Source organism: Ascaphus truei, chromosome 9 (genome assembly GCF_040206685.1).
Source record: "Ascaphus truei isolate aAscTru1 chromosome 9, aAscTru1.hap1, whole genome shotgun sequence".
NCBI classification, from domain to species: Eukaryota; Metazoa; Chordata; class Amphibia; order Anura; family Ascaphidae; genus Ascaphus; species Ascaphus truei.
Genome location: NC_134491.1, coordinates 43,475,231 through 43,488,257, shown reverse-complemented (window position 1 = coordinate 43,488,257; position 13,027 = coordinate 43,475,231). Strand labels below are relative to the sequence as shown.

At 57.4% G+C, this 13,027-nt stretch overlaps 1 protein-coding gene across 5 annotated transcripts in view; it reads right to left on the bottom strand.

Moving 5' to 3' along the window:
* The window catches only part of TTC7B (tetratricopeptide repeat domain 7B), a 132,177-nt gene that overhangs the window by 75,093 nt on the left and 44,057 nt on the right, over positions 1 to 13,027 (bottom strand). For all 5 annotated transcript variants that reach the window (XM_075614550.1, XM_075614552.1, XM_075614554.1 and 2 more), the window contains 2 exons: positions 7,892 to 7,970; positions 1,931 to 2,103 (listed from right to left, as the gene is read on the bottom strand). In XM_075614550.1, coding sequence (XP_075470665.1) covers positions 1,931 to 2,103; positions 7,892 to 7,970 — 252 coding nt within the window. The remainder of the gene's footprint in view (positions 1 to 1,930; positions 2,104 to 7,891; positions 7,971 to 13,027) is intronic.

Below are 13,027 nucleotides of genomic sequence, written 5' to 3'. Positions count from 1 at the left end.
GCCCCCGAAGCCTGTATAAGCTTAACTTACTAGCCATAGGATTTATTTTAAAACAATAAAAAAACACAACAAGATGCCATTAGTTTTCAGAGCATTTTGTTTGTAATAAGTGTGTTCTTGCCCCTAAAAAAAGGTTTGTTTTGCGGTAATTGCAAATCAATGACAATTTCATGACTATGAATAGAGATGAGGATAAATGAAATGACTTCTGTCTCTGGGAGCGAGGGGATACACACACAGACAGGAATGCCGTGTCTGGATTAGTAAGATTAAACGCCCCGCCACGCTGGGAAATGGGCCCTGTTTGGGAAGTGCTGGAAATGCTCCTGCATTCTGTCAGTGCCACGAAATAGATCTCTGCCGGTGGCGGGGGCACCAGTCACTTCGGACCTGTGCGTGTGTATCTTTCATGCATCGATACGACCAATACCTCTGCATTTCATAGTATCCAAATGTATCTGCAACTCGGAAATCACTAAATGTGTAGGTCTATTCATTCTTCTAAGGCCGAGGCCATGCTCGGCGCGCGACGGAGCGCCTTAACGCACGCCTGCGGCAGAGGCGATTTGTGGCCGAGGGGGAGACGCGATGGTGAGGCGTGGCCGGGACCGCCCTCATTGACTGAACCATTCACGTGACTAAACTGTCACGCGACAAAATCCAATAATTTTGACACGCACGCTCCACGGCCGTCCTCATTGTGGCACAGCCTTTTGTTCGCACCGCGAGCGCCGTCGTGCCAAACATTTACGCGGCCTAAGTCAGGGGCGGCCAACTTCAGTCCTCAAGGGCCACCAACAGCTCAGGTTTTAAGGATATCCCTGCTTCAGCACAGGTGGCTCAATCAGTGGCTCAGTCAACGGCTTGTGTTTACATGATAAGTAACTTTCCTTCTATTGTTGCATGAATTTTTAAACGTATATGAATACCTGTCCATGTATTTTGTAATAGCTAAACCTTACACACGTAGCGGTGTGTGTGCTGGGAATAAAGTATTCAATAGATGTCGCTTATTTTGTGTTCCCGTTCTTATAATTGGTTCCTTTCAAAATTGTATATAAAAAGGAGTCCTGTTTCAGCAGCAAGTCTGACACCTACTGGACAAGAAGCACAGTGCGGCCCTAGAAAAGTAACCTTCGTGCGATGTCACTGGTGACATCATGAAGGCTGAAAAAGATACATTTTTACCCAATTTTGCCGATGTTCCATGTTTGTGGACTGTTAGGGTACACATTGTGCCCTCCCCCGTCAGTTGCAATCAGCCCCTGTCTAAAATAGTAAGGGGTCATACATTCCCCGGGAGGTCTCAGTTAATTTAGCATGTATTATTGGTTCCCCTCAGAAAGTGGGTGCTACAGACAATGGATTAACCCACACGCAGACACGCGCGCACGCACACACACACGCGCGCACACGCACACACGGAGCTCAGAAAAAACACAGGTTTGAAGATAGTATTTCGCAGTCATGTACAGTATAATTATTTTTAAACATCTGTTTTCTTTTACTTCTGTTTTCTCCTCTTCTGAGACCAACAAGTAATCAGAATCTCAGAGGCTCGGTTCAAAAAAGGAAAACAACATTGACATTGTTAAAGAAACCCCCAAAATGTTTTGTTTTCATGATGATTAAATTGAAAGAATAGCATATGGGGACAGGGGAACACCTTTAATCTAAGGACTTCTAGGTATAAAAAGGCCTGGGAAACTGGCCCCAAATAAATTCTAAGCATTAAGTATGAAATTGGCTCTCTATAATGCAAAGCCCGGCACTGCTATACCTCCCTCACAAAGGGGAGTGATCCTATTAGGGCCAAATTATTATTACCCCGAAGCAAAACAAAGCTTTTCTCTGCCCCCCAAATCAGGCCTTGAAATATGAAATGAAAAAATACAGAGACTTTATTACTGCATACATAGGGGATACGTACTTTTCACCTATGTAAACCCTGGGCCTCCGGCTGAGTGTATAGCTTTTGGTGTTAAGTCCTTGACGTAGGGGGTCGTCTAAAGGGGACATGTTGGGGGGCTCTTCCAGTGGGTTCCAGTAACTTTGCTCACACATACCCCGCAGTAATATCTCCGCCAACTGCCTGGCTATGGTCTGAGAAAGAAGAAAATATCAGAGAGATTCATTTAGGGGTTTAATGAGTCTGCATTGTCTCTTTAATGATCTGTGTTCTAATTACAAACTGAATTGGGAAATTCTTAGATAAAAACAATGTACTGGAGAATAAGACACAAATACATCACTCCACGGAGGTAACAAAGGGCTGTAAACATCAGAGCAGGCCCTTCAACATACTGATAATCAAGCTCTCTATTCCACAATTGTGTACTGTTTACTTACTTTCTTTCCGGTACCAATTACCATATGTATGGTGCTAGAAATAATGTGTGGTTTACCCAGGATGAGTAATTGGTACTGCCTGTGCCCTGAAACAGGATGACTAATTACTCAAGCCCCGTTTAAAAGAGCAGAATAAACTATAAACAAACAGTCTTTCCAAGCACATAGCCCCCCACAATCCAGGAGACAGCCCGGAGACAGGCCGAGTGGGCCCCAAGAGACAGCCCGAGCGGGCCCCAAGAGACAGCTCGAGCGGGCCCCAAGAGACAGCCCGAGCGGGCCCCAAGAGACAGCCCGAGCGGGCCCCAAGAGACAGCCCGAGCGGGCCCCAGGAGGCAGCCCGAGCGGGCCCCAGGAGACAGCCCGAGCGGGCCCCAGGAGACAGCCCGAGCGGGCCCCAGGAGACAGCCCGAGCGGGCCCCAGGAGACAGCCCGAGCGGGCCCCAGGAGACAGCCCGAGCGGGCCCCAGGAGACAGCTTGAGAGGGCCCCAGGAGACAGCCCGAGCGGGCCCCAGGAGACAGCTTGAGAGGGCCCCAGGAGACAGCCCGAGCGGGCCCCAAGAGACAGCCCGAGCGGGCCCTAAGAGACAGCTCGAGCGGGCCCCAAGAGACAGCTCGAGCGGGCCCCAAGAGACAGCTCGAGCGGGCCCCAAGAGACAGCTCGAGCGGGCCCCAAGAGACAGCTCGAGCGGGCCCCAGGAGACAGCCCGAGCGGGCCCCAAGAGACAGCTCGAGCGGGCCCCAGGAGACAGCCCGAGCGGGCCCCAGGAGACAGCCCGAGCGGGCCCCAAGAGACAGCTCGAGCGGGCCCCAGGAGACAGCCCGAGCGGGCCCCAGGAGACAGCCCGATCGGGCCCCAAGAGACAGCCCGAGCGGGCCCCAAGAGACAGCTCGAGCGGGCCCCAGGAGACAGCCCGAGCGGGCCCCAGGAGACAGCCCGAGCGGGCCCCAAGAGACAGCCCGAGCGGGCCCCAAGAGACAGCTCGAGCGGGCCCCAAGAGACAGCCCGAGCGGGCCCCAAGAGACAGCCCGAGCGGGCCCCAAGAGACAGCCCGAGCGGGCCCCAAGAGACAGCCCGAGCGGGCCCCAGGAGGCAGCCCGAGCGGGCCCCAGGAGACAGCCCGAGCGGGCCCCAAGAGACAGCCCGAGCGGGCCCCAGGAGGCAGCCCGAGCGGGCCCCAGGAGACAGCCCGAGCGGGCCCCAGGAGACAGCCTGAGCGGGCCCCAGGAGACAGCCCGAGCGGGCACCAGGAGACAGCCCAGAGACAGGCCGAGCCAAGACAGGAGACAGGCCGAGCCGAGCCGAGACAGGAGACAGGCCGAGCCGAGCCGAGATAGGAGACAGGCCGAGCCGAGACAGGAGACAGGCCGAGCCGAGACAGGAGACAGGCCGAGCCGAGACAGGAGACAGGCCGAGCCGAGACAGGAGACAGGCTGAGCCGAGTCAGGAGACAGGCCGAGCCGAGACAGGAGACAGGCTGAGCGGGCCCCAGGAGACAGGCCGAGCGGGCCCCAGGAGACAGCCCGAGCGGGCCCCAGAAGACAGCCCGAGCGGGCCCCAGAAGACAGCCCGAGCGGGCCCCAGGAGACAGCCCGAGCGGGCCCCAGGAGACAGCCCGAGCGGGCCCCAGGAGACAGCCCGAGCGGGCACCAGGAGACAGCCCAGAGACAGGCCGAGCCAAGACAGGAGACAGGCCGAGCCGAGACAGGAGACAGGCCGAGCCGAGACAGGCCGAGCCGAGACAGGAGACAGGCCGAGCCGAGACAGGAGACAGGCCGAGCCGAGACAGGAGACAGGCTGAGCGGGCCCCAGGAGACAGGCCGAGCGGGCCCCAGGAGACAGCCCGAGCGGGCCCCAGGAGACAGACTGAGCGGGCCCCAGGAGACAGACTGAGCGGGCCCCAGGAGACAGACCGAGCTGGCCACAGGAGACAGGCCGAGCGGGCCCCAGGAGACAGGCCGAGCGGGCCCCAGGAGACAGGCCGAGCGGGCCCCAGGAGACAGGCCGAGCGGGCCCCAGGAGACAGACCGAGCGGGCCCCAGGAGACAGACCGAGCGGGCCCCAGGAGACAGACCGAGCGGGCCCCAGGAGACAGGCCGAGCGGGCCCCAGGAGACAGGCCGAGCGGGCCCCAGGAGACAGGCCGAGCGGGCCCCAGGAGACAGCCCGAGCGGGCCCCAGGAGACAGCCCGAGCGGGCCCCAGGAGACAGCCCGAGCGGGCCCCAGGAGACAGCCCGAGCGGGCCCCAGGAGACAGCCCGAGCGGGCCCCAGGAGACAGCCCGAGCGGGCACCAGGAGACAGCCCAGAGACAGGCCAAGACAGGAGACAGGAGACAGGCCGAGCCGAGACAGGAGACAGGCCGAGCCGAGACAGGCCGAGCCGAGACAGGAGACAGGCCGAGCCGAGACAGGAGACAGGCCGAGCCGAGACAGGAGACAGGCTGAGCGGGCCCCAGGAGACAGGCCGAGCGGGCCCCAGGAGACAGCCTGAGCGGGCCCCAGGAGACAGCCCGAGCGGGCCCCATGAGACAGACCGAGCTGGCCACAGGAGACAGGCCGAGCGGGCCCCAGGAGACAGGCCGAGCGGGCCCCAGGAGACAGGCCGAGCGGGCCCCAGGAGACAGGCCGAGCGGGCCCCAGGAGACAGGCCGAGCGGGCCCCAGGAGACAGGCCGAGCGGGCCCCAGGAGACAGACCGAGCGGGCCCCAGGAGACAGACCGAGCGGGCCCCAGGAGACAGACCGAGCGGGCCCCAGGAGACAGGCCGAGCGGGCCCCAGGAGACAGGCCGAGCGGGCCCCAGGAGACAGGCCGAGCGGGCCCCAGGAGACAGGCCGAGCGGGCCCCAGGAGACAGGCCGAGCGGGCCCCAGGAGACAGCCCGAGCGGGCCCCAGGAGACAGCCCGAGCGGGCCCCAGGAGACAGCCCGAGCGGGCACCAGGAGACAGGCCGAGCGGGCCCCAGGAGACAGGCCGAGCGGGCCCCAGGAGACAGCCCGAGCGGGCCCCAGGAGACAGCCCGAGCGGGCCCCAGGAGACAGCCCGAGCGGGCACCAGGAGACAGCCCAGAGACAGGTCGAGCCGAGACAGGAGACAGGCCGAGCCGAGACAGGAGACAGGTCGAGCCGAGCCGAGATAGGAGACAGGCCGAGCGGGCCCCAGGAGACAGCCTGAGCGGGCCCCAAGAGACAGCCCGAGCGGGCCCCAAGAGACAGCTCGAGCGGGCCCCAAGAGACAGCTCGAGCGGGCCCCAAGAGACAGCCCGAGCGGGCCCCAAGAGACAGCCCGAGCGGGCCCCAAGAGACAGCCCGAGCGGGCCCCAGGAGGCAGCCCGAGCGGGCCCCAGGAGACAGCCCGAGCGGGCCTCAGGAGACAGCCCGAGCGGGCCCCAGGAGACAGCCCGAGCGGGCCCCAGGAGACAGCCCGAGCGGGCCCCAGGAGACAGCCCGAGCGGGCCCCAGGAGACAACCCGAGCGGGCCCCAAGAGACAGCCCGAGCGGGCCCCAGGAGACAGCCCAGAGACAGGCCGAGCTGAGACAGGAGACAGGCCGAGCCGAGACAGGAGACGAGCCGAGACAGGAGACAGGCCGAGCCGAGACAGGAGACAGGCCGAGCCGAGTCAGGAGACAGGCCGAGCCGAGACAGGAGACAGGCCGAGCGGGCCCCAGGAGACAGGCCAAGCGGGCCCCAGGAGACAGCCCGAGCGGGCCCCAGGAGACAGCCCGAGCGGGCCCCAGGAGACAGCCCGAGCGGGCCCCAGGAGACAGCCCGAGCGGGCCCCAGGAGACAGGCCGAGCGGGCCCCAGGAGACAGGCCGAGCGGGCCCCAGGAGACAGGCCGAGCGGGCCCCAGGAGACAGCCCGAGCGGGCCCCAGGAGACAGGCCGAGCGGGCCCCAGGAGACAGGCCGAGCGGGCCCCAGGAGACAGGCCGAGCGGGCCCCAGGAGACAGGCCCAGCGGGCCCCAGGAGACAGGCCGAGCGGGCCCCAGGAGACAGCCCGAGCGGGCCCCAGGAGACAGCCCGAGCGGGCACCAGGAGACAGCCCAGAGACAGGTCGAGCCGAGACAGGAGACAGGCCGAGCCGAGCCGAGACAGGAGACAGGTCGAGCCGAGCCGAGATAGGAGACAGGCCGAGCGGGCCCCAGGAGACAGCCTGAGCGGGCCCCAAGAGACAGCCCGAGCGGGCCCCAAGAGACAGCTCGAGCGGGCCCCAAGAGACAGCTCGAGCGGGCCCCAAGAGACAGCCCGAGCGGGCCCCAAGAGACAGCCCGAGCGGGCCCCAAGAGACAGCCCGAGCGGGCCCCAAGAGACAGCCCGAGCGGGCCCCAAGAGACAGCCCGAGCGGGCCCCAGGATGCAGCCCGAGCGGGCCCCAGGAGACAGCCCGAGCGGGCCTCAGGAGACAGCCCGAGCGGGCCCCAGGAGACAGCCCGAGCGGGCCCCAGGAGACAGCCCGAGCGGGCCCCAGGAGACAGCCCGAGCGGGCCCCAGGAGACAACCCGAGCGGGCCCCAAGAGACAGCCCGAGCGGGCCCCAGGAGACAGCCCAGAGACAGGCCGAGCTGAGACAGGAGACAGGCCGAGCCGAGACAGGAGACGAGCCGAGACAGGAGACAGGCCGAGCCGAAACAGGAGACAGGCCGAGCCGAGTCAGGAGACAGGCCGAGCCGAGACAGGAGACAGGCCGAGCGGGCCCCAGGAGACAGGCCGAGCGGGCCCCAGAAGACAGCCCGAGCGGGCCCCAGGAGACAGCCCGAGCGGGCCCCAGGAGACAGCCCGAGCGGGCCCCAGGAGACAGCCCGAGCGGGCACCAGGAGACAGGTCGAGAGGGCCCCAGGAGACAAGCGGGCCCCAGGAGACAGCCCGAGAGGGCCCCAGGAGACAGGCCGAGCGGGCACCAGGAGACAGGCCGAGCGGGAGAGTGGGGAGGGTGGCAGAGAAAAGGGGGAGGGCGGCAGAGAGAGGGGGAGGGCGGCAGAGAGAGGGGGAGGGCGGCAGAGGGAGGGGGGAGGGCGGCAGAGGGAGGGGGGAGGGCGGTAGAGAAAAGGGGGAGGGCGGCAGAGAGAGGGGGAGGGCGGCAGAGAGAGGGGGAGGGCGGCAGAGGGAGGGGGGAGGGCGGCAGAGAGAGGGGGGAGGGCGGTAGAGAGAGGGGGGAGGGCAGCAGAGAGAGGGGGGAGGGCGGCAGAGAGAGGGGGGAGGGCGGCAGAGAGATGGAGTTGGGGGACGGGAGAGAGAGGGGGTGGCAGGAGAGGGGGAAGGGCAGGAGAGGGGGGGAGAGGGCAGGAGAGGGAACAGAGAGTATCAAAGAATCTGTTGTAAAAAATTGGAATATCACCACTGTATTAATATACAATTTATTAATGAAGGATTACAAGAAAAAAATCTATAAATATTAAACAATATTTTACATTATTTAAAATATAGATTTATCCTATTTTATATTCAGCCATAGTCCAAAACTGGAACCCAAACATTTTTCGGAGGCAAAAGCAAAACACCCGGTGAGACGAAAACCTGTAAACCGCCTAGAAATGGGCCGCTTACCATTCTCAGGTTCTGTGTGGTTCTTGTTTCCACGGCCCGTAAGATCTCTCGGAATCTTCCAACTCCCCGGGTCAGGTTCCTGAACGCACAAAAAGGCCACACTTATCTCTGTTTCAGCTAACCATCCATCTGCTATAATGATTCAGACATGCCTGGGCCCAAGAGCAGCCAATATAGATCGCAGCTCCCCCCACGTTCGGTCATTGAGAGCGTCCAACAGGTCAGGAGGTCAGCAACACAAGCTTACCTAAGCTAGCGCTAATCATCACAAATGCAAGTTGCCCTGAAAACCTGGCCTGTTGATTGGTCTTGAGCTTTGAACTTGGGGAGCCATACCTACTATATACTTGATATAGATGCACAAAAGGTATATTTTCCTGCATCTTTCCCGATTTTTCAGTCAACAGATTCCAACGGCTGAAACAGGAGCCGCAGGGACGGGCAATATTCTACTTTCTTGCACCTAATGCTCGATGCACTAATCTGTCTCCATGGATCTCAGCCCCTGGTTACGGGTTTGGAGCTTGTTCCCCCCTAGGTAATTATTAGGAGAGATTAGGATCAGTTTGGGAGAGGGGCTTTGGAGGGGGAATGCCAGGGTTTGAACTTCACCACCATGTTACCTTGAATGTTGGCATGTACCCCGATACGCCCACAAGGTTTGTGCCAATTGTCAAAATACCTCACACATTTGCCATGTAGTTCAATGGTAAAGCTTTCTTATTATCGCTGAATTAATCCACAACAAATATTACAAGGAAGGCCGGACACACACACACACACACACACACACCACACATCACACACACAATCAGGGAAAGGGCCATTCTGTGACTTGAAGGTGGATAATTAAAACGACCCATTACTGTAAACAACACTACATCAAAATAAAATATAATTTATCAGAAAGGAACAGCATGTTTTAAAGAAATCCCCGCAGGTCCAGTTCGGACACCCAGACCACTAAAAAGGCAGCAATTTAATTACAGGAATGTCAAACCCATCCCAGCAGCAATCACTCTATTTATTCCTATTTGTTCCCTTTTGTATACTGAGAATGTAACCATGATGATATTCTTGCATTATCACATTCTTCTGATAGAGAAACATTAGGGGTAAGTAAGCACAGGATAGCACACGTTACAGAATCACTTGCACAGCTCCAATGCTGAAATCCTGAAAACTGCAGTCTGCTTCTCACATGAAACGCTGTCCCCGCCTTACATCTGCAAAGGGGAGGCGCTGCAAAGGGGAGGCGCTGCAAAGGGGAGGCGCTGCAAAGGGGAGGCGCTGCAAAGTGATGATGCGGTTTCTAATGAGGCCCGTTTCTATGAAACCCATGTGGTACCGGGAAAAACTGTCTGCAATTCCTAAAAGTGCCCAGCAGCTTCTCGTACATGCACAACATTTATTAAGGGAGCCGTCCAACAGAGATGGGAAATACATGGGAATGAACTCAAGAATGCAACACCTTCTGTTCCATGGTTAACACGTAAGGATATGTTCTACCCTTGCTTAGCAATACATTGCCGGTTGTCTGGCAGGGAACAGCTGGATATCTACAATGTAGTCGCAGTGTCCCATCGCCAAATAGCAAAGCAACATTCAGAGTCAAAGTAGGCGGTTTGGACCAAGAAACTGCGTAATGCGAACTCTAAACATAACGTCACAAAAGTCTCTGATGAAAGACGTGCTGTGCTGACCCGAGAGTTGGGCGTCATGCCGATATGATGACAATGCGCGATAATTACAGATGATGATAAGTCGGTATTTACATTTTTGATTATTATCACTAGACATGGGAGCAATTGAGGGTTTCGGGGCAGCTGGCGAAATGCCGATAAAGACAAAGATGCGGGGGGGGGGGGGGGGGGGGGTTAAGCAGTCAATGCCCGGTGTGGCCTTACCCCTTAACCAGAAGTGGCCAACTCCAGTGTTCATGAGCCCCAACAGGTCAGGTTTTCAGGATATCCCTGCTTTAGCACAGGTGGTGCACTTGTTGGCTGAGCCACTGATTGAGCCACTTTTGCTGAAGCAGGGATATCCTTAACTTCACCTGTTGGCGGCCCTTGAGGACTGGAGTTGGCCGCCCCTGCCTAAGCCATTCCCCACCCCTGATGTTCTGGGGGAAGTAGGGGTGTTTGCGTTTTTATTTACAAATGTAACATTTAAAAACGTGATCAAAGTTAAAACGTAGCACCTTTTAAATTCCCATTTTATTTTCACAGTACATTTATGAATATCGTCACTGTGGGAATTAGTTTGTTTTTGCCGAACCCTTTCACTGCCGATCTGCATTATGCAATCACTTCCCTGTCCGTTAGCCCGATCCACAGCAAGGAAAGGGTTAAATCTCCATTGATGTCCCAGCTTTGTAATGCAGTACCTGGCAGTACCTGGTTGTACCTCTGAACCCGGAAATGTCTTCTTTTTTTTCCCCCAAACTTTTTTATTAGGCAGGTTATATAATTTACATACATTGAAATGCAACAGTGGCCTAATACAACATGGGTTTTTCTTTATTAGAGAGTATTAAGGAAAGAAAAGAGCTTCGCCAGAGTAGGCGAGACCTCAGGCCCACGGAAATGTATTTTCTAATGATGTAATTAAGAGTCTGTGAGCCATCCTGTGAAATCACAGCGCTGCGCTGGTTTGCAAACAGCAAATTAAATATTGAAAGCAAGTTAAGAAAATTGCAACAACAAAAAAAGTTAAATAAAAATTTGTGTTTGCAAAAAAAAAAAAATAAAAAAAAAAAAGGTGCATGGTACAAAATTGGAAGGACACGTTATTTCTGTACAACCCCCTTCAGATTGCAATTTTTCGTATTGCTTTCTTGTGCTTGAGGTTATTGGTCTTTAGGGGGAAGAGATTGTGCCATTTACTCTGTGTACATAACATTTTGCTTTGGAGGGATGCATTGCAGAGTCCCACGGCAGTGAACGAGTTAATAACGCTTCTAAATAAACCTGCAATAGCCCACTGGCAGCCGGTCAGATCTCAGGCTGGAAGGGAAACTCGGGCGTGCTTATTCAAGGCTTTATCAGACTGCCTAATGCTGTTCCTGACAAGATGTCATGCTCATAACCATTAGCCAAAGTATGACTTGGTTACAGAACAAGCATGTGTTTGTTTTAGTCTCATAATAAACTGCCTCCTTGTTGACCTACATTCTTCATCCACACAAATCGTTCCGCATAATAAACGGATGGAAGATTTTCAGCAGCCGGTCATCTGAAACCAGGAGACGTATTTACAGGCTGGGAGCCATGCAGATTCCGCACGGCTGGCGTGCTAACCACCAGTGCAATACTTCAGTATAGCACCGGGTGTCAAGCTCCTGTCCTAAAGGGTCACCAACAGGTCGGGTTTTTAAGATATTCCTGCTTCAGCACAGGTGGCTCATTCGAAGACTGAGCCACTGATTGAGCCACCTGTGCTGAAGCGGGGATTTCCTGAAAACCTGACCTGTTGGTGGCCCTTGAGGACTGGAGTTGGCCACCCCTGGTTTAGCACAACCAAAGCAGAAGATGTGGGACATGTGGGTGAATGTACCACAAGGAAGGGGTGTGGTGTGTGTGTGTGTGTGTGTGTGTGTGTGTGTGTGTGTGTGTGTGTGTGTGTGTGTGTGTGTGTGTGTGTGTGTGTGTGTGTGTGTGTGTGTGTGTGTGTGTGTGTGTGTGTGTGTGTGTGTGTGTGTGTGTTATTTTTTTTTATTATTGGGAAGGGAAAATCCCGGTTCTAGTCTATAAGATGTGGGCGCGCGCCTCATGCGTAATTTGGGGGCCGCCAAATTCACAAAAACTAAAAATTTATATAATACTAGCTGAGAGACCCGGCGTTGCCCGGGATGTAATTTTGGGGGGGCGTACGACAGGGTTAGGCTTCCCACCCCCCCCCTTGACAGCTAGGTGGGTGACTGAGTTGACTGAGTGTGTGGGTGACTGGGTGGGTGTGTGACACTTGACTGAGTGGGTGGGTGGGTTTGACTTTGGGTCGGTGGGTGGGTGACTTTGGGTCGGTGGGTGGGTGACTTTGGGTCGGTGGGTGGGTGACTTTGGGTCGGTTTGACTTTGGGTCGGTGGGTGACTTTGGGTCGGTTTGACTTTGGGTCGGTGGGTGGGTGACTTTGGGTCGGTGGGTGACTTTGGGTCGGTGGTTGGGTGGGTGAGTTGGGTCGGTGGGTGGGTGAGTGGGAGACTGACTGGGTGGGTGAGTGGGAGACTGACTGGGTGGGTGAATGGGTGACTGGGTGGGTGGGTGACTGACACTTGACTGACTGGGTGGGTGAGTGGGTGACTGACTGGGTGGGTGAGTGGGTGACTGACTGGGTGGGTGAGTGGGTGAGTGACTGGGTGGGTGAGTGGGTGACTGACTGGGTGGGTGAGTGGGTGACTGACTGGGTGGGTGAGTGAGTGACTGACTGGGTGGGTGAGTGGGTGACTGACTGGGTGGGTGAGTGGGTGACTGACTGGGTGGGTGAGTGGGTGGGTGACTGACTGGGTGGGTGAGTGGGTGACTGACTGAGTGGGTGACTGACTGGGTGGGTGAGTGGGTGACTGACTGGGTGGGTGACTGGGTGGGTGACTGGGTGACTGACTGAATGGGTGACTGAATGGGTGGGTGACTGGGTGACTGAGTGGGTGGGTGACTGAGTGGGTGGGTGACTTACTGAATGGGTGGGTGACTGACTGAATGGGTGACTGGGTGACTGAATGGGTGGGTGACTGGGTGACTGAGTGGGTGGGTGACTGAGTGGGTGGGTGACTGAGTGGGTGGGTGACTGAGTTGGTGGGTGACTGAGTGGGTGGGTGGGTGACTGGGTGAAAGTGGGTGACTGGGTGAAAGTGACTGGGTGGGTGACTGGGTGGGTGTGTGGGTGGGTGACTGAGTGGGTGACTGGGTGGGTGTGTGGGTGACTGAGTGAGTGAGTGGGTGGGTGACTGAGTGAGTGGGTGGGTGACTGAGTGGGTGGGTGACTGAGTGAGTGGGTGGGTGACTAAGTGAGTGGGTGGGTGACTAAGTGAGTGGGTGACTGAGTGGGTGGGTGACTGAGTGGGTGGGTGACTGAGTGGGTGGGTGACTGAGTGGGTGACTGGGTGGGTGGGTGACTGGGTGGGTGAAAGTGACTGGGTG